This window comes from Spermophilus citellus (genome assembly GCF_964194105.1).
Source record: "Spermophilus citellus genome assembly, chromosome: 1".
NCBI lineage: Eukaryota > Metazoa > Chordata > Mammalia > Rodentia > Sciuridae > Spermophilus > Spermophilus citellus.
Genome location: NC_138182.1, coordinates 231341094 through 231369066, shown reverse-complemented (window position 1 = coordinate 231369066; position 27973 = coordinate 231341094). Strand labels below are relative to the sequence as shown.

Sequence of the window (27973 nt, the reverse complement as noted above, 5' to 3'; positions counted from 1 at the left end):
TTTAACCAAAAAATATGTCAAGGAAGTTTGTTTGGAGAGAGTGCCTAATATAGGGGCAATAGCACTGATGCCGATACTTGTTGCAAGCTGATTAAACTCTATGGATCTCAGTTTCCTTATCCATTATATTAGCCAGTGTTATTCTGTCTGCCTCTCAAGACTAATGTGAGCTGCATCTGAGAAAATGGATACAAACAGTGAAATTATCCTGTCTGTCTGACGGGGATATTGAAAGGAAAATAGCTGACCTTACAAAAAGAATTTAATGGACATTCTTGCCAGGCACAGTGGCACATGCCTGTAATTCAGTGGCTAAGGAGGCTGAGGCAGGAGGATTGTGAGTTCACAGCCAGCCTTAGCAACTTATCCAGGCCCTAAGCAACTCAGTGAGACCCCATCTCTAAATAAAATATTAAAAAGGACTGGGGATGTGGTTCTGTGGTTAAGCACCTATGGGTTCAATCCCTGGTACCATAAATAAATAAATAGACATTCTTCTAGTTACAGTTGGCAGAAATAGGTGAAAAAGAGGAATTTATGTGCAAGATTTTGAAATCCTAGAAAGAGTTGAAACAACTTAGCCTTAGAAGACAGGGATGGTGACTGTTTCAGGAATAACTAGAATCAAGGACTTAAAGGACCTTGGGATTTGCTTTCTCACCTTGACTTTCTTTCTGCCTGGGTAGTCTTTATTTTCTCTCAGGGAACACAAGCAGGAAGCAGCCAATTAGCACTCTAGAATTTTCATATTGGTGCTTCATCTGACACTGGCCTGGGAAGGGACCTTGAATCATGTGGGTCAGAGTCATGTGGATCTGGTGACCATCCTTACACTGATCCACTGTGGCCAGGGTTCCTCTCACATAGCTTGGCATATGGTCTTCCCAAAGTTAACTGTATGGAATGAGGAAATGACTTCGAGAAAAAGGTGCTGTGTAAACCTCATGTACTATAAATATGTTGCATGAATTAACTGTAGTTGTCCCTTGTTTTTTGATAATCTGGTCATCTGACCAAGTTTACATTCAAAGTGCAAATTGAACAGTTAAAAATGAGTTTCTGAGGGGCAGGGGTTGTGGCTCAGTGGTAGAGCACTTGCCTAGCATGTGTGAGGCACTGGGTTCAATCCCTGCTACCACATAAAAATAAACAAATAGAGGTATAAAAAAATAATAAAATGAGTTTCTGAGCCAGGCACAGTGGCACACGCCTGTAATCCAGTGTCTCTGGAGGCTAAGGCAGGAGGATCACAAGTTCAAAGCCACAATCAATAATGTAGTGAGACCCTAAGCAACTTGGTGAGGCCCTATCTCAGGGGGAAAAAAAAAATCTCCTTCTGTCTGCTTGAGCTGGGTTTCTTATAAGGTCAAGGGACTATGGTCTAAGCAGTTGAGAATACCAGATGTGGGACTGTTCAGCTGTGGGTGCCAGAACTGAGTTGGGAGGGACTAACACCTCTGAGTCCATGGAGATGAGTAATTCATACATATATATATATATGTGTGTGTGTGTGTGTGTGTGTATGTATATATGTGTATATGTATATATGTGTGTATATATATATCATATTCCATGTATGTATACCTTTATTTTATTTATTTTTATGTGGTATTGAGGATCAAATCCAGTGCCTCACATGTGCTAGGCAGCATTCTACCACTGACCACAACCTCAGCCCTATAATTCATATTAATCTTTCTGTTCAAATTCCTTTACCACATCTGCATTTTTAGAGCTTAAATATACAGAAACTGGCGCCTGGCTTTGGAAAAACATATAATCTCTACAGTCAATATTAAGGACTGATTATAAAACTTATGTGCTTGAGATTAGTTTTTATTGATATCTACAGTATTCGGGTGAAGTCATAATTGAAAGTTAAGAGCTTCAGTTTTAGGTGTGCCTAATTAAGTTGCAGTAAAGTAAAAGAAAGGATCTGAGGGCTGGGGCTGTAGCTCAGTGGTGCAGCACTTGCCTAGCATGTGTGAGGCACTGGTTTCCATCCTCAGCAACACACACACACACACACACACACACACACACACACACACACAAAGAGGATCTAAGAGTGATATTGGGGTGAGGTCATCTGCTTTGCCTCTCTGAACTCACACAAAGGAAGCTGGAGATCTGAGTAGACTCACTACAGTAGTAAGATAACAGTTAGCCAGTGGTGACAGATGAGTTTAGACTCTGTTTACTCACTGCCTTTTCCAGTGTAGGACATCAGGTTGACTTGGGTTTGAGCTTCACAACTTAATATTTTTGGCAGAAAAGCTAAAAATAAAACGAAAATCACAAGTGTACAGATGGGACAGGATCTCTGCTAAGCAACTTGGATCTCGTCATTTTGGTCAGCCTACATAGGATAGCTTTTGGTTTCCTTGACTTCTGATGAAGGTTTTACTTTACTCCAGGGCAGTTTTGGCTGTTCATTTAATAGATTACTTTCCTGAAAATGGGAAAAATAAATGTTCCATCCATGAATATGCAAGTAAAGAACAGGGCCAGCACGTAATATATTCACGGTCAATAAATTTTAGCTACAGTAGTAATTGTTGGTATTTGCAGTGATGAACTTAAATAAGTGAGCTTGGGTAAAAGTATCCAAAATGTAACTATACATATAACATTGGTTGGAGTTTAACTTACTCTTACCCATTTAGCTACAAGCTTACATTAAGAATAAGTGTTTTCCTCAAAGATATAGGCAGGTTGTGCATGTTATCTCCCCCTGCATATAGATGCACACAGGGAGAGAGATATTAATGGTCCAGCTACAGGGTGGTTTGGGTAATTAGCATCAGACTTCTAATGAAACTTGTATAGATGTTTTTCTTTTTTTAAAAATTTAATTTTTTTATTTATATATGACAATGAAATGCATTACAATTCTTATTACACATATAGAGCACAATTTTTCATATCTGGTTGCATACAAAGTATATTCACACCAATTTGTGTCTTCATACATGTACTTTGGATAATAATGTCCATCACATTTCACCAATAAATGTTTTTCAACTTGTACAGGCATTCTTTAATATATAGGCAAGATTACATTGTTATCTGTGGCCTCCAATAAACAAAATGGACCAGAGTGGAAGCCTCCTGTTCACTTTCAAAACCACCCAGGTGGATTATAGTAGGCCCTGACTGTTCCCGCACCACTGTGAATGGAGAGAGATGCGAGAGCAGTTCAGGGTTTCCTGAGAGCCAGTTTAGAGTTTACTGAAGGAGAATGAGCTTGGGCTGGAGCTTTCTGAAAGCAGGAATTTCCAGCACCAAGAGGTAGCATTTCTAAGCTTAACTATGTGTATAGGTACAATGATCTAAACACAGACTACTTGTTTGCCAGATAGAGAAGAATTGTGTCTGTATCTGTGGCTCTGAAAACTTTGCCAACATTAGAATCCCCCCCCCCCCAAGAGCTTGATGGGGAGTCTTTGTTTTGCTGGGCTGGGGTGGGTCTGACTGAGCAGGTTATGTTGCTGTTGCTGGTCTAGGGAGCATATTGTTTAAAACCACTGTTCCTGGAGTCCAGCTGTGCTCTTGCATTGCATGAGTTGTTGTATGCAGGAAGCCTTTTTACATGATGGTATACTTTGTATACCAGACTGGAGTAAACTAAAGAGGGTTTGGAACTGCAGGTGATATCTGCTTGGGCTCTAAGGACTTCATGGCTTTTTGCATACCTGTTGAGGTGTGGCATGAGGCACAAGTGTATTAAACTAGAGTGCATTCTTCTCCAGGATTTCTATGTCTGTAGCAAGGGGCCTCAAATAAGATAATTGAGGTTTGTTCTGTGAATATAAAGTTTCTCCACCTCACTTATTTCTCAAGCTCTAAAACCCTTTCAACTCTTCAGAATTCATTGTGGCTTTACATATATTACTTTCTCTTTGGCCAGCATGCTTCGAAGTCCTCACTGTCATCTGAGCAAACTAACTTAATCAGACTTGCTCAAACATGGTCCATTATCTTTTCATTTGTGACACTTTGGGAGCATTTGCTTTCTAGTGGCCAAAGGTGGAAAAAGAGACTAAGAGAATTTTCCCCAATTTTGAGGCTTTTGTTGGAGGTGAGCATCTGCAGGTGTAAAGCACCAGAAAACAGGAAAAACAAGTTGGACGACTTGCATTGAGCCCGTAGTACAAGGGCCTGTGGCTGATGGAAGTGGGATGGGCTGGTTGTAAAACTGGAGATGATACTTTGAGATTAACCTTTTCTTCCTTCTGCCCAAGGTATTTCTCCACTTAGCAGGCAGGAAAGCCTTTCTGTTAATCTCCTGAGGGTAGTCTTCCTGTACCCTGAACCCAACAAAGGCACCTGGTGACAAAGCATCTACCCTATCCATAGCAACTGTGTGTGGACAGCTGCTTTCACATAATTAGATAAATAGGGGTTTCTCAGGTTGCAGCAAGGAATTTAAGGCAAATGATAATAATAATAATACTCTTTGTTACAGAGAGTAGAAAACTTAGCTATAGGGGCTTCCTTATGCCATGATTTAATTCTGAAGTGGAAGTTCGTTTTGCCAGAAAGAGCTTGGCTTTGGAGTTGGATAATCCAGGGTTAAAATTCCTCTCTACCATATCACCTTCTCTGTGACCTTCAAGTTAATTTAACCTTAGTGGCTCTATTTCCCATCCGAAAATACTGATAATCCTATCTCACTGGGCAATTGTGATGAATAAACAAATTAGCCTTTGCCTGGCACATGGTAGATACTCAACAGAGAAACTTTCCTTTACTTCTTAGAAGTGGATGGTTCGTCACATTACCAGACCAGCTGAGTGTACCTCTAGCCAGACTCTTTATGGTAGTAGTGATTGAACCTAGGGGTGCTTAACCATTGAGCTAATCCCCAGCTCTTTTTTTTTTTTTTTTATTTTGAGACAAAGTCTGGCTAAGTTGCTTAGGGCCTCACTTAATTGCTGAGGCTGGCTTTGAACTTGAGATCCTCCAGTCTCAGCCTCCCAAGTTACCAGGATCACAGGCATGCACCACCAGCTTGGGCTAATGGCAACTTTTTGCTTTTACTAATTCCAAGTGACAGGAAGTTAATTTCAATAGGGGTGAGTGTTTCTTGCAAACTTTGTTTTGCTAGAGAAAGTCTTTTTTTCAAAGTGACCTAAAACTTTCTTGACCTTTTTACATCCTCTTCTGATTTCAGAGAGTCAGGTGGGGGAAGGGAGTCACCTGTGATTCTATAGCTTCCTCTTGGGTCCTGTGAGGAAGGCAGAAGACTGGTAGGTGTCTGGAGAGCACTGAGCTCTCTAAAGCAGAGCTGTCCTCTTTGTTTTTCTTTGGCAGCCTACTGGGATTTACATGTTTTCAGTAACTCTCCAAGGAGGTTAGAGTAGTATTAGATGTTGTTACAAAGATTTTTTTCCCCCACACATGACAAAATCAGAACCCTCTTAAGTGTGATTAAATTTTGAGTGACAATTTGCCCTTATTATAATTACCTCATATGTAGATATTCTGAAAACATATTCGTTTAATTTTGACATTTCAGAGGCGCTTAGTTCTTTTTTGGTTGGAATATGAGTCTTAGTAAATCTTCCCCTTAAATTAGTGGTTAATACTCCTCAAACATGGCCAGCTTGAGTGCTTGTCCTTTTTTGAATTTACTCTCGAGTGAGTCTGAGGCATTCTTTGGTTGGCTTGATGTATTCTCCCCCTCTCTTCCACTCCCACAGTCCCAGCATGTCTGTCTTTCTGCTGCCTTTGTAAAGTTTAAATGTTGAGTGGGGAGAGTGGTGCCAGGAACTCCTGAAGCAGATCCCAGCAAAGGGGCTAGCTGGGTTCTGCCGAGTGGATTTCCACTTACCTGTGGAAGCCGGAAGCCTTCAGCACTGGAGTCTCTTCCAGGCTTGAAGGCTCTTCTATAGGAGGCTGAGGTCAGCCTGAGGCTCCCCCTGCTTCAGAGCAGAAAGTTCATCATTTGGCTTTGGGGAGAACTGATTCAAACTTTTCTTCACCCTTCATACTCGGTTTAAGACAACCTTTTAAAATTTAATTTTCATCCTTCTGCCTTAATTTCTTAAGGCTATACAAGTTACTTAACGGAAAATGTTCATCATTTACTGTGCAGAATGAAGCCTAGTTATTTTTCTCAGGTTCTAAATCTTTAAGGATTTACTGCAAGGACTGGAGATGTGACTCAGTTGTAATGTTTGCCTAGCATGTTCGAAATTCTGCGTTCTATCCTAGATGGGGAATGGGAGTGTTACTGAGACAATTAGAATGGTAATTCTTTTTTCTTCTTCTTCTTTTTTTCCTTTAAAGAACCACCATTTTGTCAGCTGGGGATCCTGTCAATAATAACAATGAAACTCAGGAATGCCTTATCTCTTCATAGGAAATACAGGCTGGGACTCCTTCCATAAATTACTAATACCTAATCACTCTGCATTGGCCTCTCCATTTGCTTCTACTGTCCTCCAAAAGCAATAGTATTAGGTTTATATTCACTTTGCATTCAGACCATGAAGTGGGAGAGAGGAAAAGTAATATTTTAGTTTGAGGAGTAAAGCATTAAAAAGGAAAAACATTTATCTTCCTTTTGTTCTTATAAATACCTTTTGCCTCTGTATCATTCTTAAGCTCCTTTTGAGAAGAAACGCTGTTGATTATTTCTTTGAATCTAGGATCATAGCTGGGTGGGGATTTTTTAAAGTTTGGAATTCTTCATGAGTTTGGGAGTCATCCTTGCATAGGAGCCATGCTAATAACCTTCTCTGTATTTTTCCAATTTTAGTATATGTGCTACTGAAGCAAGCACTGCCTTTAAACTTTATGCACATGTATTAAAAAGGTGTGACTAAGAGATCTATGTTGGAGGGTGGAGCTGGTGGTCACGTTAGTCTAGTTCTGCTGACAGTGGCATAAATAAAGGTCAGTTCAGAGTGGCTGTAGATAAGATGCTTAGGTATACACCAGGTAGACACAGATCAGTGATCAGCCCAGGCATTGTGCAGAGCTTTGGAGACTCGAAGAGGGAAGTAGGAGACTGGCCATATGACCAATTTTACTAGGTCTAGGTCCTTGGGAAAGTTGTCCATCTCCCTGAGCCAGAACTTCTGAAAAAGGAGTAATACCTGTAAAGTTGTGCCTAGTAAATGACCTGTCAGTTTAGTATTGTAAGCAGTCACAGTGGTGGCTAAGAACACTCGGTTGTCTACTAAAGTTAGAGATAAGTGAACAAGCCATGGCTGTGAGCAAGCGATTGTTTGGCACTTGCTCTGGTGGGAGGTTTGTAGGCACAGGTGTGGGGAGATTGGACAGGTTAGTGCCTCACCCAGCAGGAACTTGATTTGAAGGCTTATAGGAGGTGCTGGCACTTGAGCCAAGTCTTAAAGCCCAGTGAATGCAGAGCTGGCAAAGAAAGGGGGAAGGGCAGCCCAGGTGCTAAGAAATCTCTAAAAGGACCCCTGCCTGCCCATTCACTTAAAAGTTGCCTCTAGAGGGGAAGCCAGGACCTGAAGTGGAAAATGGATTTTTAAGAAAAGGAAGTCTCTTTAAATTGTGAAGACTTGGATTAAGAATGGGCCTTTGGCTTGGAACATTTGCCTGTGGAGCTTGGTGTTGTGTTCTGTTAAAAGGAATTCAGTGGGAGCCAGGAATGGTTCCCATCTGGTCCCCCCTGTGGTGGGATCTGAGTACACGCCTTGGAAACCCACCCACTGGTTTGGCAGTTACTGCCAAATTCCACTTTCAGAGGGAAATGATCCCATTCCTTTCTGACTCTGAGTATTAAATAGTCTAGAAAACCTCTGTGTACTTTGAGGAGTGGATAACATCTTTGGGTGTGTGATGTTTCAATGATATGAGAGGTACTTACCCTTCTTTTAATGCTTTGAAGAGTGGAAAGCCCAAGAAGTGTGTGTGTGTGTGAGAGAGAGAGAGAGAGAGAGAGAGAGAGAGAGAGTGTGTGTGTGTGTGTGTGTGTGTGTTGCAGAGAAATACACTGCATTGAAGCTGAACCTAATTGCAAAGGTTTATAATAGCAAAATAATTCATTTATACATCTGCTGTTTCCTGAAAGTTGTTAAGCAAATTCTTTGATTGGGCTCAATGGCCTTAATTCTAGAATCTAGCATTAGGAGTCTGAGCTGTGTTCAGAAGGCATTGTGGTAAATGAGATACCCCTGAGGCACCCTGTCATGTCATTTAATCATCAACTTCCTCCAGAATCACTGGCATTACAGTCGTGTGCCACCATGCCCACACAAATCTCTTCTTCAAAGAACTGTCTCGGAAATAATTTTGAGTTGCTTAATTTCTTCTGTGTTTTAACATTCCATGTTTAGGGATGAATGGATTAAGAGCTGGTGTCCTTTGTCCTAGATCAATGATTTTCCAAGTGCAGTGTTCAGACTGCAGCAACAGGATTACCCAGAGAACTTGTTAGAAATGCAGATTTTCCTTGCCCTGACTCAGAACTAGCCTTGATAGACAAGCTTGGTTTTCCTAATGTGGAGGTGGGGTGGAGGTGGAACAATGACCATGGATAATTATTCTACCTAATTATATCCAGATAAAAATCAGGCAGGATTTTTCCTACTTCATAATGCATTTAGGTCTTATTCAAACTAACAATTGCACTTTATGTGTTTATGAAAAATACTGAATACTGAATTGATTGTTAATGCTGATAACAAAACAGCAATCCTTACAAGTTTTTAATGACCCAAATAAATATTAGAAATTTTATGTATATGATAATTTTGTTTCCCCTTTAAATTACAGGGTATAGTAACAACTATATTTCTTGGGGCTGTTTTTTAGGTTAAAAATGTGTCTGCAGGCACACAAGACATACCTCCACCCCCATCTGACTACGTGGAGAGAGTTGATAGTTCCATGGTGTACTCTTCCAATGACAAAGTGAATGGCAAGCGGTTGTATCCAGAGTCTTCCTATAAGTCAACACCACCGTAAGTTGAATCTCCCTTACTTTGATAGAATGGGTCTACAAATGAGTATTAGCATATATTGAAATTTAATTTTTTTTGTGCCACCTTCCTTCAAAAATATCCAACAGTACACATAAAAACCAGACACTTATCTTTCTTTCGTATTACAATGATCTTTGCTTTATTGGTAGAGACCTAAATATGACTTGGAAGATTTGGATGGGGAGAATGAGGTCCTTTTCCTCTTCTAAGTTGAAAATGTGTTTTTTTATTTGCTGATTTAATTCAGCACCTACATTGTGGTCTTCACTCTAGAAATGTGGTTCTGTATGCTCTTGCTACTATTTCTAATTGTGAAGTTTAGGGGAGGGTGGAAAGAAGTTACTGAGTATAATGCTAAGTATAATTCTCAGTTTCTCTTTTTGACAATAGTTTTTAAATCTCTTGAATAGAAGGGAAAAATTGAATTGTGATTAACCCTATCCACATACATGTATATTAAACTAGAAAGTTTCATTTGAATTCAGATTTCTGGTGTATTAATCATTTTTCATTGTTGTAACAAAATACCTCAAGCATGCTACCTTTATAAAGAAAAGAGGTTTATTTAGCCCACAGTTCTGAAAGGTCAAGGGGATGGCACTGGCATCAGCTTAGCTCTAGTGAGATCACTCTTGGTGTTCTAAAGACTTTCCAGTAGGCTTAACCCCTCATAAAGTTTCCACATTACATAGCATCGCCACAATAAGGACCAAGCCTCCAATACATGGGTTTTTGGAAGACACACTCAAACCATATATCCAAACCACAGCATCTGATTTCTCATTTACCATGCTGAGTCCTTCATGTTGTAGGGGCAAGGTTTAGATATGCTTCATAATTATGGTGGCAACTCTGAAATATCACATATATCATGAACATCATTCTAAGAGTTGTAGTATTGATGTTGATCATGTATTGTTTGTTTCTTTTCCTTCACTGATATTGTGTGTCTTCTGAAAAGGAGGATTCTTGTGCATCTGTTTTCAGTAATTATCTTGAATAGCTGTACAATACTGAGCCAAGTGCTCCTGGGTATATGAAGTCAGTGTTCTCACAGACATTGCAAAACAAAGGTGGAAGAAAGTGCCTAACTACACTGAGAGGCCAAAATAAGAACAGCAAAGGCATGTGAAGGAGTATGTATGGGAATAAGGATTAATTCAAATCTACAAAAGGGTCAACCAACCTCTAGACCTGGTGACCCAGTAAGGTTGAGAATATCTGAGTGAAGAAGGTAGCTGGGAAGTACAGGGCTGGTTATCTCATCTGCATTGTATGTATTTTGACTTAATATGACTTGTATCTAAAAGTAGGTTTAAAGGTTATTTAGTCTGTACATATTCTATGATTCTTTTTTTTTTTTTTTGGTGGTGGTGGTGGTGCTAGGGCTTGAACCCAGGGCCTTGTGCATATTAGACAAGCACTCTACCAACTGAGCTATACCCCCAACCCCATCCATAATTCTGAATTTATATATACTCCTCTTGCTAAGTATTTTGTTTTTAGCTTTCATGCTAAAAACAGGTACGTTACTACGTAGTGTTTTAAAGGGTATAGGAAAAGGAGAGGTGGAAAACTTTCAAGGTCAAAGATTTATAATATTAGTAACTAATATCATAAAATATGGCCAAGACACTTGCTTTATACGTTTTTTCCCTATTTTCATTTCATTTGCCCTTTACCTTCTTCCCTCTCTGTTCCCTACCCCTCAAGTAGACCCACTGCATTCAAAAAGTTTTATCTTCTACCCCAAAGCAAGAAGCACAGAAGCTAATTCTTGGCAGAGTATCTGGGAACTTGTTAATCATTGACTCAGGGAGAAAGTCACATTTTCTCTCTACTAGGACTAGCATTAACATAGCATACAAAACCTTGATACCTGAATACATTTACAAAGAAAAAATAAATACCACCTCCACCCCCAACTACACACACATTCTCCAAAGCTTTAGGGTTCTGCAAGAAATTAAGTGAGATTAGAAATCTCAGACTCTGCTAACAATGAGAAATCACCTGGAAAATGGTAAGCCTGGAAGATAAAGCTCAAAATTGTGACTTCTGTGAGTTGGAAGCAGTAGGAAGGAAGAAAAACAATTTTCTTTTGACATTTTCAATAGTTGGTTTGGGTAGCCAGACTTATACTCAGAAAGTCTCGGCCCTTTCTTTGATCTTTTCATTTTTTTTTTTCTTGCCCTTCTACCACAGAGGAAGGTGACTTTGTACTTCTGTTGCTTAGAAGTAGTTTATGTTTGCCCCAGCTTTTGGTATTTTATTCTTGTGTTAGGCTTGTTTTCATGCTGGTGGCAGGAACAGTATATGCAATTCAATTTCTCATGCAAGAAGAAATAATTGCATTAGAAAAATAATAAGTATAATGGTAATCCTTCCATTCATTCCACCTGGCTTCAAGATTAACATAGCATTTTTTAAAAGAATATTTAATGAACTCTTTCATTCATTTCAATATAAAGATTTGTAGTTTTAAGGTTTTAAATCACTTCTAGTTTTTCAAAATTTTATCTTAAAAAGAGAATTATTATATGGTGGTATAAAATTAATATTACAAAGAGCTTATCTCTGAGAGTCAGATAAGCTACATCCTCTTCCCCACGTAACATTTCATGGAACTGGAAGAACCTGTACAAAATCACCATCATCATCATTTTCCTGACAGCTTTTTATAGAGCAAGTCCCTGGCACGAGGCAGATGAACACCTCTTAAGATCAGCTTGAAATGAAATCTGAGATCCATTTTACTTAGAAGTTTAAAATCCCCCCTTCCAACCCGTGTCAGACCTTAAGAACTGCTGATGTGTATCAGAGGATCCTGAGAGAGTGCCATAACGAATGCGGCAAGCCAGGCATCTGCTCAGTGCTGAGCATGTAAACCCTTGAATGCCTGTGTCTGCATGCAAGTATTGCTGACTGCTTGTTATTGCTGCCCTTTGTGGTTATGATATACTGGCCGAGCAGTAGTGTACTCAGTGGCCACTGAACACTGACCTCTGTTTTAGGATGCCTGAAGTGGCTCAGGAGCTTCCCCTCACTTCACCCCTGGATGACTTCAGACAGCCTCGCTACAGCAGCAGTGGTAACTTAGAGACACCTTCAAAAAGGGCTCCCACTAAGGGAAGAGCAGGAAAGCCCAAGAGAACAGAGCAAGACCACTATGAGACAGACTACACGACGGGTGGAGAGTCCTGTGATGAGCTGGAGGAGGACTGGATCAGGTAGAGTCCCTCTCTTCTTCCTACAGCCACTTGCATGTCCTGAATATCAACGTGGCTAGCCAGGTTTGGAGTTGTTGCTTCTGGTACTGGGTTCTGTGGTGTGATTTTATTCTTTGCCAATGAGGACTGGAGACAGTTTTTTTGTGTTGTGTTACGTTGTGTTTTTCCTTAGTGCCTTTTTGTAATCAAGATGGAAATGGAGGCAATTGCTTGACTGTAACCATGTCTTAAACACACTTTCAACTTCCCCACAAAATGGCTGGTGAATTCCTCCAGTGTCCTCTAACAATAATCACCCAAGAGAGATTTTTTCAAGTTAAAAAAAAAAAAGTATAAAGGAATTCTGTTTTACTGATTATAAAATTCCCGCCCAGATCAGTGAGTGTGTTGTGGCTTTCCTTTAGCAATTCCCCTTCAATTAAACTTTCATGATAAAAACCAGAGTTTCTTTTAAAGGTTAATCCAAAGAACTCGGGCAAACAGTTTTGTAAACAATTGCAGTAATAGTTTATAGAGTTCTGGCCAATGTTGTGGTTAACTTGTGTCACTGTTGGTTTTAGTCCATCACTAGGTACACATGGACAGAGTGCAAAACCTTTTCTTGCCCCAGTGTTCTGGGGATTGGGACACTAGGCAGAAACAGTTGTGGTGTGCTTGGTGGTTTATGAAAACACTGCTTCTCCAGGTTTTAGTAGGGGCAGGTGGGACAGGGATAGCTCGAAATCCCTTGCTCACTGGTGATTCTGGCACCTCATCTTCTCCTTCCCCCAAGAGTTTTTTGACATGCTTCAGCCATCTAGCTGTAAAATATTTGCCTAACTTGTATTATAGACGATTTAACTGAAAACTCAGAAATCCTAAATTTTTGTTTCCCTTTTGATCAAATCATTAATTTCCCCCCATGAAAAATGAAAATAGTAAACTATTAGATTTAGAATGTGAAATTTCATATTAGGATAAACAATTCAGAGTATTTTCCTCAATGTGTCATGAGTTGATAGCATCATCTTCATTTGCAAGGGGTTGCAGTATATTCAGAGAGATAAGTGATGACAGAATTTGTTTTCCTGATACAGTAATGAATTGCCAGATTATTTGTCCAATGAGCATGTTTTTTTACTCATTTTTTTAAAAATTGTAGTTAAAATAAAGTCATTCTGTCCATCTATATTTGTTCATTTTTATGTGGTGCTAAGGATCAAATTCAGTGCCTCACATGTGCTAGGCAAGCACTCTGCCACTGAGCTACAATCCCAGCCCCTATTCACTTATTTTTTGAGAAAAAGTAGAAAGAAGTTTTATTGCTTTGCTAGCGAAGGAGAAACACAGGGACTTCTGTCCCAGATACTGTGATTCTGCTCATCAGAGGGAACAGGGAACTTTTAAAGCAGTGATTCACAGGCTACATTCCAAATGTTCTCTGCCCAGAGTTGTAATTCATTATTATTTGGATGAGCTAGTCATTTTTTAGTTCTTCTGGTGCCACCCCCACATCTGAATTACTTCATTCTTGTGGTGGGGGTGTGCTCAAGGACAAATACCTCTGCCTAGGATGGGGAAGAAAGGTAATCCTTTTTTCCCTGAGATTAAGGAGCAAAAGACTAGGGAGAGGGGAGGAAGAGAGGCAGAGAAAGAAACATGTCCATTTAAAAAATAAGTTGCAGTAGCAGAATAGCAAATGCTATATTCAAACCATAAAGTGAACCACTATTACATTTCCCCATTGTCAGTTTCTAAGGAAAAATGTGTGTTAACATCTCCAAGCTTCTTTCTGCTGAGAGAAGGCGAAGTTAGGCGAAGTGACCCGAAGGCCTTGTTCTCTGTCAAGTAGGACATGGACAGTTAAGGGTATTTGGCATCAGGATAGTCTAGAGGTCCATGGTGTTTGTTGGCAGGTGACTAGACAAGGCATACATAGGGCAGGGATCATGCAGATGGCCAAGGGTGTTACAACTTCACTGGGTTCAGATTCCTTTTTCTCAAAGTGGACCAAGATGGAGCAAACCATCTCCTAACTCTCTAGCAGTTTGCTCTCAAGAAATTCACCAGCCCCCTTGCTTCTTCCTCATGGAAGTAGGGTTGCTTGGAGTGCCAGATCTTGAAAGAAAACTGGAGTAGGAGCTGCTCTCAGGTCCCATCTGGGTCCTCAATTTGTTACTGAAAACTTAGCCCTTGTCCCCCATGCCAATCCAATAATGAGGACACGATTTTGACAAAAAGAAATAAGTTTTATTGCTTTGCTAGCAAAGGAGAAACAAGGGATTTTTGTCCCAGGGGCTATGATTTTTTTTTTAATATTTATTTTTTAGTTGTAGTTGGACACAACACCTTTATTTCACTTGTTTTTTATTTTTTATTTTATGTGGTGCTGAGGATTGAACCCAGGGTCTCGCACGTGCCAGGCGAGCACTCTACTGCTGAGCCACAACCCCAGCCCCAAGGGGTTCTTGAGCACATGTTTTTACATGAGCATGTTGTTTGTTTTTTTTTTTTGGGGGGTAATATCTACTTTTATAATAAAAGAACAAAATATACTATTTCTTTTCTTTTTTTATAGAAATGTACCATTTTATTACAAAGCCTCACAAAAATTAAAATAGTATCTTAGAAAGGAAGCTAGACTACCAACCTTCACCTGTGGAACTGGGGGGAAGACAGGGCAGTGTGAGTTTCTTGTCTCTCTTGAGGCCAGTGGGAAGGTAAGAAAACTGATTTTAGGCTGATTTTAGGAGTCTGAAAAGTACAGGGGGTCCCTGAAGACCCACCCATCCCTTCTAGAACACTTGGTAAGGGCACCTTTCCAAAGCTACTAAATAGACCCTTGTCATTTTAGGATTTTTTTATGGTTACATCCCTTCCCCCCAGATCTGCACTGTAGATGGTTCAAAGAGGGATGGGGAACAAGGCTAGTGCTGGAAGTTTCCTCAGCACAGCTGCCTTGGGATCAGGACCCTGGTTTCTATCTAGTCCCTGGGGACATTTATATTTAATACAAAATATGCTATTTCCACTTAGGAAAAACAAGACCAAAAATAATTAAATAAGCTAGCCTGAAGACTGTAGGTGGTAGCAGGAAGCAGCCACTCCCAGTAAGCCACTGTGTGGCTGCAGTGACCAAAACAGGCTTTAGGTTCCAGAATTTGTTTTAAGACAATAAACACAAACATTATCATGTGATTTTTGGGTTAAAAGCAAATGTGTTTTTATGACTTGGACCTTAAATTTCATAACTGATTTTCTACTTTATTTTTAAAACTCATGAGAGAAAAACCACAAGCAGTAATATAAAAAGTAACATTTTTCTTTTTAAATTTTTTTTTGTTTTTTAGTTGTTGACAGACCTTTATTTATATATTTATATGTGGTGCTGAGAATTGAACCCAGTGCCTCACACATGCCAGGCAAGTGCACTACTGCTGAGCCAGAGCTCCAGCCCAAAAAGTAACGTCATTCTTAATGGAAGATATTGTATCCCATCTCCCTCCCCCCATTAAAAAAAAAAGAAAAAGAAAAAAGTAAACAAGGGAAGGTCATTCTCTGTAGTCTACCGGCTTTATTGTCTTTGAAAGATACTGATCTTACATCTGCTAAGGATAAATATGTAGTCATTTTCTTTCTTAATTCTTAGGGAATATCCACCCATCACTTCAGATCAACAAAGACAACTCTACAAGCGAAATTTTGACACTGGCCTGCAGGAATACAAAAGCTTACAAGCAGAACTTGACGAGGTCAATAGAGAACTCTCTCGTCTAGATAAAGAATTGGATGACTATAGAGAAGAAAGTGAAGAGTACATGGTAAATTCAAACCTGATATTTATATATTGCATAGAATTTTATTTCTAATCTATGGAGAAATAACATCCTTTATGCTAAAGTTGATATTTTTTTTTTTTTTTTGCTAAAACACAATTTCATAGTTGAAATGAGTTTTGGATGACAGTTTTTCCAAATTGTTGATTGTACGAAGAGTTATAAAATCATACTATATGTACCTCTACTCCTTTCTATTTAAAAGAAAATAGCCAGATTATTTTTTTCTACTTGTAAACATAATGTATGCTTTCTGTAAAAAACTCAATACAGAGGGCTGGGGTTGTGGCTCAGAGGCAGAGTGCTTGCCTAGCACGTGTGAGGCCCTGGGTTCAATTCTCAACACCACATAAAAATAAATAAAATAAAGGTATTGTGTCCAACTACAACTAAAAAATAAATATTAAAAAAAAATACAGAGCTAGGCATGGTGGCGCATGCCTGTGATCACACCTACTTAGGAGGCTGAGGCAGAAAGGTCACAAATTCAAGGCTCCTTGGTTTCTTAGTGAGACCCCATCTTGAAATAAAAAAGTAAATGACTGGGATATAGTTCAGTGGTAGAATACTTGTGTGAGGTCTAGAGATTAATCCTCAGTACCACAAGCAAACAAAACCCTCCAAATTTAATACAGAAATGTATATAGAAAAATATATCACCTTAAATCCTGTCTCCAAAAAATTCTTGTCACCACAATACTAGTTGTTAGCATATCCTCCTTATGAGGACTGATGTAGGCACATATAGTCTGTAGTACACAATCATCTTTTATCTTTCCTCCTTTCTTACTCAAGAGTATAATAATTAACTATTTTTCCCTTGATCACCCAGTTAAGGTAGTGTTGGTCCATATAAAGTTAATTTCTTTTTGTCTCTTTTTCCTTCCTTCCCACCCTTCCCTTCTTCTTGCCTGCCTGCCTGCCTGTCTTCTTACCTTCCTTCTTTCCCTTTCATCATCCCAGAGGATTGAACCTAGGGGCAGTCTACCACTGAGCTATACCCCCAGCCATTTTTATTTTGAGACAGAGTCTCTATGTGGCCCAGGCTGGCCTTGAACTTTAAATCCTTCTGCCTCAGCTTCCCTTTTAGCTAGAATTACAGGTGTGTGCCACCACACTGAGCTTATTTTTTTCTTTTTAAGCTGTCTATATGGCATTTTGTACGGATACTGAAATTTATATAGATATGTCACTCTTTAAAGAGACTAGTCTGTCTCCCTTCTATTTGTTAATTAATTTAATCTTTGATGTAAGTGTGGATTCATGAGTATTTTTTTCATACTTTGAGTTATGATCTAATAGAATTTATTTTGTGGTTAAAATTTTTCAGTTTTAACCACTGAGAACTCTTTCAATTGCTTCCTATGACTCTTGGATATTCTTTATCCTTGTGGCCCCTCCCCTCTCCTCCTTTTATACTAAGGGTAGAACCCAGGGTCTCATGCATACTAATCAAGTATGCTACACCCGCAGCCCCATCTTATCCTTTTTAAAAAATATATTCTAGCATTGCTTATTTCTTGCTTTTGCTGAACAATAGTTTATAGTGACTCTGGAAACTGAACAGAAGGATCACAAGTTCAAGGCCAGTCTTGTCAACTTAGCAAGACCCTATCTCAAAGTTAAAAAAAAAAAAAATGGGGAGGGGGTAGGGGTGTGGCTCAGTTGGACAATGCCTCTGCGTTCAGTCTCCATACCAGAAAAAGAAAAAAAAAGTTTGTGGTTATTGTTTAAATCACTTTTTTTCCTTTCATATTTTTTATTAGTGCCTTATAGTTATACATAATTTGGATTCATTTTGACATAATTATGTAAGCATGGAATATAATTTGCTCTGATTCAGTCCCCAGTACTTCCCCTTTCCCTACCCTCCTCCCTCTCCCTTTTCTCCTTTTACTTTACTGGTTGTCTTCTACTTTTTGGTTTTTATTTTATTTTTTATTTTTTATTTTTAAAGAGAGAGAGAGAGAGAGAGGAGAGTGAGAGAGAGAGTGAGAGAGAATTTTTTTTTAATATTTATTTTTTAGTTCTCGGCAGACACAACATCTTTGTTTGTATGTGGTGCTGAGGATCGAACCCGGGCCGCACGCATGCCAGGCGAGCGCGCTACCCCTTGAGCCACATCCCCAGCCCTACTTTTTGGTTTTTAATTAGTGCTTTATAGGTATACATGAAGGTGAAATTCATTGTGGTATATTTGTTTATGGACATAGGTTTGTTAATTTCATTCCACAGTTCCTCCCTTTTCCCATCCCTCCTCTCTCTCTCTCAAACCCCTACCTCTACTCCACTGATCTATTCTATATTCATGGGATTCCACCTCCACATTTTTTTTCTTTCTTCTTTTTTTTTTTTTCAAAAGGCACACTGTGAAGTTTATTTTGTCTGCTTTCTTGCCAAGACCCAAAGAGGTTAAGTGACTTGTCTCAAGTCACACAGCAAGCAAGTGGCAGAGTTAGACCCAAACCCAGCTCTCCTGATAAGCAGCTAGTGATAGTTGAGGGCTTTGTCTTTTTCTTCCTGTCTAATGCTTGAGATTCAGGGGAAAAAAAAATAGTGTGCTTTTCACCTTATAATCTGGCCCCCCATGGAAGTGTGGTGGGGAGACTTAGTTCTCCATCTTTGGGGGATCAGAAAGGGTCATCTGGGACCCTTTCAGCCCTTATTTTGCTCTAGTTTCCACATATGAGACAAAAGATTTGACCCTGGAATTTCTGCATATGGTTTATTTCACTTGCCATGATTTCTCCAGTTCCATCCATTTACCAGCAAATTCTATGATTTCATTCTTTATAGCTGAGCAACTCCATTGTGTATATATACTGCATTTTCTTTACCTGTTCATCTGTTGATGGGCACCTAGGTTGGTTTCATAACTTGGCCTTTGTGAATTGTGCTACTATAAACATTGAAGTGGCTTTATCATTGTAGCATGCTGATTTTTAGATCTTTTGGATAACTACCAAAGAGTGGGATAGCTGGATCTTTTTTTTTTTTTTTTTTTTTTTTTTTTTTTTTTTAAAGAGAGAGTGAGAGAGAGAGGGGGACAGAGAGAGAGAGAATTTTAATATTTATTTATTTTTTCTTAGTTCTCGGCAGACACAACATCTTTGTTGGTATGTGGTGCTGAGGATCGAACCCGGGCCTCACGCATGCCAGGCGAGGGTGCAACCGCTTGAGCCACATCCCCAGCCCCAATAGCTGGATCTTATGGTGATTCATTTCCAGTTTTTTGAAGACTCTCATTCTGATTTCCAGAGTGGCATAATTGGCAGTCCTACCAACAATACATGAGTGCACCTTTTCCTCCACATCCTGGCCATCATTTATTATTATTTGTATTCTAGATAATTGTCATTCTGACTGAAGATAAAGTCTCAATGTAGGGTTTTTTTTTTTTTTTGTTTTTTTTTTGTACCAGGGATTGAACCCAGAGGCATTTAACCATTGAGCCACATCCTCAGCCCATTTTATTTTTTATTTTGAAACAGGATCTCACTGAGTTGCTTAGGATCTTGCTAAGTTGTTGAGGCTGGCTTTGAACTTTTGGTCCTTCTGCCTCAGCCTCCCAAACCATATGGGCCACTGCACCTGGCTCAATGTAGTTTTGATTTGTATTTCCTTAATTGCTAGAGAAGTTGACCATTTTTTCATATATTTGTTGGTCATTTGTATTTCTTCTTTTGAGAAGTGTCTGTGTAGTTCTTTTGCCCTTTTATTGATTGGGTTATCCTTTTGCATATGTGTTAAGTTTTCTGAGTTCTTTATATATTCTGGATATTAATTCCCTGAGGAACAGATGACAAAGATCTTCTCCTATTCTGTAAGCTTTCTCTAGTTTCTTCTCTAGTTTCCTTTGCTGTGCAGAAGCTTTTTAATTTGATGCCATCCTACTTATTCTTGGTTTTATTTCTTATGCCTTAGGAGTCTTGTTAAGGAAGTTGATGCCTATGCCAACTTGGAGGAGTGTTGAGCCTACATTTTCTTCTAACAGTTGCAGAGCTTCTATTCTAATTCCTAGGTCCACTTTGAGATGGCTTTTGTGCAGGATGAGAGATGGAGATCAAGTTTCTTTCTTCTGCATATAGATATCCTATTTTTTCCAGCATTTTTATTTAAAAGGCTATCTTTTCTCCAGTCTATATTTTTGGTACCTTTGTTAATTATCAGAAAACTGTATCTATGTGGATTTATCTCTGTGTTTTCTGTTCTATCCCAGTGATCTTGTCTGTTTTGGTGGCAATACTGTGCTATTGCCTCTAGCATTTCTCTTCTTGCTTAGGTTTGCTTTGGCTGTTCTGGGTCTTCCAAATGAATTTTAGAACTGTTTTTTCTAGTGTCTTTCTTTTTTCTTAAAATATGGAATGCTTTACAAATTTGTGTGTCATCCTTATGCAGGGGCCATCCTAATCTTCTCTGTCTCACTCTAGTTTTAGTATATGTGCTGCTGAAGTGACCACTGTTTTTTCTAATTCTGTGAAGACTGTCATTGGTATTTTGATGGGGATTGGATTGAATCTATATAAAACTTTTGGTATTATGGCCATTTTGACAATATTAATTCTGTCTTTCAATGAACATGGGAGGTATCTTCTAAGGCCTTCTTCAATTTCTTTCTTCAGGGTTCTGTAGTTTTCATTGTAGAGGTCTTTGACCTCCTTGGTTAGATTTGTTCTCAAATGTGTGTGTATTTCTTAGTTTATTTTTTGAGATTATTGTGAATGGTTTTCTGGGCTCATAAAGATCTACTTTTAGGGCTTGGGTTGTGATTCAGTGGTATAGAGAACTTGCCTTGCATGCATGGGGCACTGGGTTTGATCCTCAGCACTACATAAATAAATAATATAAAGGTATTGTGTCCATCTACAAAAAAAAAAAAAACAAAACTACTTTTAAAATTTTCACGTGAAAAAATAGCTATACAATTTTCAATTTTAAGGTTGTGCTATAATTTACTTAAGAGTAATCCACAGCAGCCACCACAGTGGTGCATGCCTGTAATCCCTTCAGCTTGGGAAGCTAAGGCACGAGGATTGCAAGTTCAAAGCCAGCCTTTTCTCAAAATAACTAACTAACAAAAAGGGGTGAGATGTGGCTTAGAGGTTGACTGCCGCTGGGTTCAATCCTCATACAAAAAAGAAAAGTAATCCTCTGCAGATAGACATTCAGTATGTCTCTTCCACCTTGGAAGGCACAGGTGATCTTTTCCAGTTTTGCATTCTTGTCTGCTGTCTAGTTAAAACAAATGCCAGAATGTGGAATGGGTGAACAATAGGGTATCTGCATTTTAACTTTCACTATAAAACTGTCCTCTAGGGCTGGGGATGTGGCTCAAGCGGTAGCGCGCTCGCCTGGCATGCGTGTGGCCTGGGTTCGATCCTCAGTACCACATACAAACAAAGATGTTGTGTCCGCCGAAAACTAAAAGAATAAATAAATATTAAAAAAAAAACAAAAAAAAAACTGTCCTCTAGAATTATACCAACTGCATTCCCCTAGTAATGCACTAGAGGGCTCAGTTGACCCACATCTCTCTAGTGCCTGAAAAATTAACTACCTTGTGTCTTAGGTATTACTAATTAAATACTTTCTCATCACTTCATATTTTTATTGGAATTTCATATTAATTTTATTAAATATTCTTTGCAGTTTTTCAATTATGGTCATCTGCTTTTCCATTTTGAAGTATTTGCTTTTATAGCTTGATTTGTCTGTTTTGTGGTTTCTATATAGTATTGTGATAAACCTTTCTCAGTTAACGTTTATTGGTCACTTTTTGAATCTTTGTTGATGTGGAAGTGCTGAGATTATAAATTCAAAATGCATGTCTTTCCTCCTCACCAAAGAATTTATATACTAAGAGAAAAACTGACATGTCAATAAATTATTGTAACTGCTGTATTTACGTTATGTATAGAAAGCACATTTAAGTGCTCAGAGAATAAAGTCAACTAAAGGCCTAGTGAATTTATAGAGGAAGCATCACTGAGCTGTGTCTGTCACAAATTTTCTAGCAAGGCACATACCTATGGCACATATCTGTAATCTCAGTGACTTGGGAGGTTGAGGCAGGAGGAATACAAGTTCAAGGTCAACCTTAGCAACTTAGCAAGGCCAGTCTTGAAGAAAGAAAAGAAAGAAAAGGAAAAAGGACTTGGGATGTAGCTTGGTGGTAAGGTGCCCTAGGTTCAATCCCTAACACCCAGCCCCTCTAAAAAAGAAATTTCTAGATAGAGCTGGGCACAGAGATGTATGTCTGTGCTTCCAGCAACTTGGGAGGCTGAGGGAGGAGGAGCACAAGTTAGCAAGAATTTGTCTCAAAATAAAATTTAAAAAGGGCTTGAGTTGTAGCTTAGTGGTAAAGTGTTCTATGTACTGGAAAACAAAAAAACAAAAAACAGATAGAAGGGAATGGTGTACAGTGAGTGCAATGCAGGATTAGATGGCCATAAGGAAAACATCATGGTAGAAATATTGATGCATTAGCCTGCCTAATTTTTTTTTTTAAAGGAGTTGCTAATGGTGGACCCCCAAACTGGGAAATTAGATGAGTAAAGTTTATGGGAACCTCAGACCAGTTTCATAGTGGGATATAACCAGATCAGATCTGCATTACAATTCAGAAGACTTTTCTGATGTCAGTGTTGCATGTGGCCTGGCATGGGGGAAAGATGAGAAGCTTTAGAACAAATTATTACCTGCCCATATGAATGGAATGCATATGAAAATAATATCAGAAACGTTTCTTCAGCTGGGCACGGTGGTGCACACCTGTAATCTCAGCTACTTGGGAGCTGAAGCAGGAGGATCATAAGTTGGAGGCCAGCCTTACTGATGCCCTGTCTTAAATTTTAAAAATAGAGCAAGGGGTGTTGCTCAGTGGTAGAGCATCCCTAGGTTCAATCCCCAGTACTGCCACCTACCAAATGTTGTCACTAGACACCTTCCTGCTGACTATAACTTGGTAAATTTTTAAAAGTTGTAAAGCTTCATTAATTCCTTATATTCTTATCATAAACTGGTCTTTTTAACTCCAAAGTGCGACATCAGGAATGTTATTCTTCAAAGAGAAATGCCCCACTAAACACATTGCCTTGTGTTTCTCATTAATAGGCTGCCGCTGATGAATACAATAGACTGAAGCAAGTTAAGGGAGTAAGTATCCTGAATTGTAAGATTCTTTTAGGAAAATCTTTTCTATGTTTTTTTTTTTTTTTTTATTTAACCTTTAGGATGACTAAGAATACCTTCTTACACATGCACTGGTTATTGAGAAAAAGCCCTGTAATTTTGATAGGAATACTATAACTCAGAAGTTGGAACTTTAATTTCAGTTGTTTGCTGCTACAGTCCATACTGATTTTCTGAAAACTTTTTTTTTTTTAAAGTATACACACAAAAGTGTTGAAATCAAAGTATCCAACTTGGTAAATTTTCATAAAGTGACTGCACTCCAATGCACTGGCATCCAAATCAAGAAATAATTTCCTATGACCTGGCAACCCCCCACCCCATCTTTTTCCCCTGATATCTTGAACTTTATATAAATAGAATCATACAGTATGTATTTTGTGTGTGGGATTTCTTTTACTATCTTTCCAAGTTCCTTTCATATTTTGGCATGTAGTTCTGGTTCATTTATTTTTATTGCTATGCTGTGTGTTTAATGATTAAAATACAACTTGGACTTAGGATGAAACTCAATATGCATGAAGCCCAAGGTTCTATCCCCAGCATGGCAAAAAAACCATACACACAATTTATTCATCTACTATATTGCTAATCAACATTTGAGTTCCCGATTTTTGAGTTTTACAAATAAGGCAGTATGAAATATTTTTGTAAATATGCAAACATTTAATAGGTACAAACTCAGAAGTGAAATCACAGAGTCATTGGGCATGCAGTAGAAGGCATGTGTGTATCTAGCCTTAGTAAACACTGTCAAACAGCTTTCCAGGATAGTTGGGCCATTTATATTCCCTCTGAGCAATACAGCCCCCGTTGTTCTGTGTCCTTGCTAACACTTGGTATTATCAGTCATTGACTTAAAACATTTTTAAGATTTTACTTTAAAATTTTTGTGAATTATGAAGCATCATGATTTTAAATAAGAGTTTAAAAACAGTATGTAGTAAATGTCTCTTATCCCCTGTTTGATAATGGCAGTTTCTTATTTCACCAATTTTTGTAGATGATCTGATAGAAAAAAGGCCAATAAGTCTTCTTGGTGATTTGATGAATTTTTAGAAATGAGTGTATGCTTTGTGAAATCCAGGTTAGAAGATATAATTGAGTAAAGTGAATCAGCTGCCTATGTGGTTGGCAGTACCACCAGACACTTTAAATATATTCATTTAACACTCAGCAATTCTTTATGACTAATATTCCCTTTGTTCACCTCTGCCTTCTCAGCAGACCTATTTTAATTGTGTTGAATTCATGTGATTCATTTTTTCCTCCCTTTTAGTCTGCAGATTACAAAAGAAAGAGAAATTACTGCAAACAGTTGAAGAGTAAATTGTCACACATCAAGAAGATGGTTGGAGACTATGATAGACGGAAAACTTAGAAGGCAGATGCCACAGTGCTGGAGAAATTAAGGAATATCTATCTGATATCTCTGAAATGTTCTCAGAAGGCAAATGACTTTGGACTCTTACCTAGGAAGCCAAAACTCGGTGTTCATTACAAAGTTTTGGTAGCTTTAATATCATCAGTTTCATATCATCAGTATTGAAGCATTTATAAATAACTTTTGTTAATCAACTGGGCTGAACACTCCTATTAAGGATTTTATAGTTTAAACACTGGTTCTCGTATTAAGAACAAAATAATGCTGTTTGAGGTTTTTAAACCTTAAAGGAAGGTCCTGGTATGAACTGTGCTGTGAATTTTCACACCCAAGAAAGCATCTAATCTTCCCAACAATGCTTTAGATAATTATTATTTATAATCATTTCTTTTTAAATAAGAAAACTGGGTCCCTGCAATGAAGTCTCTGAAGTGAGACTGCTTGTGTACTAGCATATGCTTTTGGTTATGTCTATTTTATGACTCCATTAATAATAAAGTCCCTGCCTTTGGAATTTTAGCTACTGTGTATACTACATTCTGCCAACCTCCCTATTGATTTTTTTCTGTTATAAAATGATTAAAAAGTGTTTTTTTTTGTTGCTTTTTGTCACCTGTTAATTAAGATCATGTAAAATTAACAAATGTATGAAATTTAAAGATTGTAAATATATATGTGTGTGTGTGTGTGTGTGTGTGTGTGTGTATATATATATATATATATACTTTTTAAAAATGAAAGCTTAAACTTAGTGTTTAGAATTTTGTGTTTTTAAGTAGTTTTTATCTTTTATGGTTTACATGCATTTTTTGGTAATCAACTAGACCTTTTTCACTTTATCAAAATGTCCCATTACATTCATAATTGAATTATGACTTGAATTATATCATACAGGAATGTTCAACTTCTGTACATATTTCATAAGGTATTAAACCTGGTGTTCTCTTTTTGTAATATACAGTTTGATGTCATTAGTATGGTTAATATTAGGTTGTGGAAAACTACACTCAGGAGTTGTCCCTTGTTTTAAACTATTTTGTGTGCTGTGCTTGTTGGCAGTTTCCCAATCCTTTGGCTATAAGAAGGCTAATGTGTCTGGAAATAGAATGCTATTCCATAAAACACCAAATTATTTCAAACCATTCCTTTAAATCTCATCACTTCTTTAAAAACTTCAAATTCTTATTAGAAGTAAAATTAGTTCCTAATACTATGCTAACCAAGTTGATTGTGTTTATCCATCCCAGTTTTGATTGTTTTTCTGACAATTGAATAATCTTTAGTATGCAATTCAGGCATTGAAGTTTATAATTTTCTGTGTACAATTTTGCATTAGTTTCTAAAGGTAAACTTTTAAATAATGTTTTCATGGAACAATGTTTCACTTCTTCAAATTGAAGAAATTCTTATCTTTCTATATGCTACGTAATATGAATCTATATTGTACAAAAGGCATTTCCAAAGTTTTTAGATTCACATCAAATGGAAATGAGCATGAGCACATTCACTGATTTTTTTTCTTTTTATTTGGTCGGACTGGGGATTGAACCCAGAGCCTCAAGCATGCAAGGCAAGCACTCTATCACTGAGCTATATCACTAGCCCACCTTCACTGATTTTTTGTTAAACATTTAATTATGTTCTTGGAAATCATTTTACCTTGTTTGTGAAGGCAAGTTTGCCAGTGTTCTCATAGAATAACTTTTCCACTGAACACAGAAAATGAAATAGGAAGGATTGTAAAATTGTGCCATAAAATTGGACTTTGAAATAAAATAAGAAAATAATTGTTGAAATGCAGTACGTAGCAATAAAGACCACTTCAGGAAGCCAGGATCAGAAGACTGTGGATCATGGATCCAGGGGCTCTGGCATCAGTTGGGATTAGGGTTTCTCACCCAGGCATTCTCCCTGCTTAGGCATCAGGATGGAAGTGTCTCCACTCTGGATTTTTTCAAAGGCTCAGCTGGAACAATCAGAATACATACTTGATCTCCTGGGTGTTCCTGATTCTACTACACTACACCACACTCACTCCCCCCTTCCATCCCTACCTTTAAAATTTTTAGTTCTGAGACTGGGTCTCATTAAGTTGCCAAAGCTGTCCTCACACTTGCTTTTTCTTTTTTTTTTTTTTTGTCCTCGAACTTTCAGTCCTCTTGCCTCAGACTCCTGAGTTGCTGGGATTACTACAGGCATGTGCCACTGTGCCTGGCGCTCTATACCACCTCTTGGGTGAAAGGAAAAATAGATGTAGAAGTACGTAATCCCTTATTTTATATTGTTAACATTTTTTCTATTGAAAAGAAATGAGCAAAATGCTTGAATAATCAGAGAAGCTTTTAGAAAATATTGTGTCAGTAAATTATTATGCCCCTTTGTAGTTAGAAAAGTGATTCAGCTACATGGCCAGGATGTTTTTATATGACAGCAACAAAATGTAGAAGGGTATTCCATAAAGTTTCTCATTTGTTGCCTGCAAAGCATCTGTTCTTTTCTTGGCTTTGCCCTTCAGCAGTTACTCAAGTAGGTCCTTGGATGAATTACTTAACCTTCCTGTTCTTCAGGTTTTTGAATCTGTAAAAGATATTTGTAATGACCTAATTTTAAAGGTAATATATCCTTGTCTAAAAGTAAATACGGAAATGGAGAGTAGCACTCAGCAATGCTAGTTTCCCTTTCTCCCCCTTTAAAACTTTGTTAATGCGAGACAACAAAAACTGAACAATAAGACCTTGTCATTCCAGAGGAAATGACATTGGAGTTGCCACCAAACCCTGTAGCTATCATCATTTTGCAGATAGGTAATTTAAAACCCAGCTGTGGTCTTTCTACTACAATGTAGGAAACCTGTCTTATGATTTTGAGGGAGGTAGAATGCAGACCAGGAAGATTTGGGTACCAACAAAACTATAATAAAGACAAAGGGATGAATATGCTGATAAGAGAAGGAAAGAGATCATTGCTCATGAGGTTCCTTTGTGCTATTTCTCCCTTAGTCCCTGGCTCTTTTCTGATCCTTTGGGAGTTGCCTTGCCTCTCCATTTCTCAAGTGTGAGAAATTCTAGTAACTCCATATGTATCAGTATATATCTCAAACAATTTGTCCAAAACTGAACTGATCTTACTCATGGCCTCTCAGCAATTGCAACTATACCCTTTCAGCTAAAAACTTTGGAGTTATGATCAATGACTTTTATTGATCATGATCAGGATTTTTTTTTTTTAATAACATCCAGTCTATCCATTTATCATGAGCTGCACTGCCACACTAAATTGGTCAAAGCCATCCTGGCCTCTCCTGAATTCTTACAATGCTCTAAGTCCTCCACCCCTTTATGATTTTAGCTGCCACTGAAGGAGGACTCAGTCACTGACATACTCCAT

At 38.3% G+C, this 27973-nt stretch overlaps 1 protein-coding gene across 3 annotated transcripts in view; it reads left to right on the top strand.

Moving 5' to 3' along the window:
• Window positions 1-25727, top strand: part of OCLN (occludin) — a 53673-nt gene extending 27946 nt beyond the window's left edge. For all 3 annotated transcript variants that reach the window (XM_081298990.1, XM_081298989.1, XM_081298991.1), the window contains exons 5-9: window positions 8797-8945; window positions 11981-12196; window positions 15825-15996; window positions 23125-23166; window positions 24482-25727. In XM_081298990.1, the coding sequence (XP_081155116.1) occupies window positions 8797-8945; window positions 11981-12196; window positions 15825-15996; window positions 23125-23166; window positions 24482-24583 (681 nt within the window). In that variant the 3' untranslated portion in view covers window positions 24584-25727. The remainder of the gene's footprint in view (window positions 1-8796; window positions 8946-11980; window positions 12197-15824; window positions 15997-23124; window positions 23167-24481) is intronic.
• Window positions 25728-27973: the final 2246 nt, after the last annotated feature.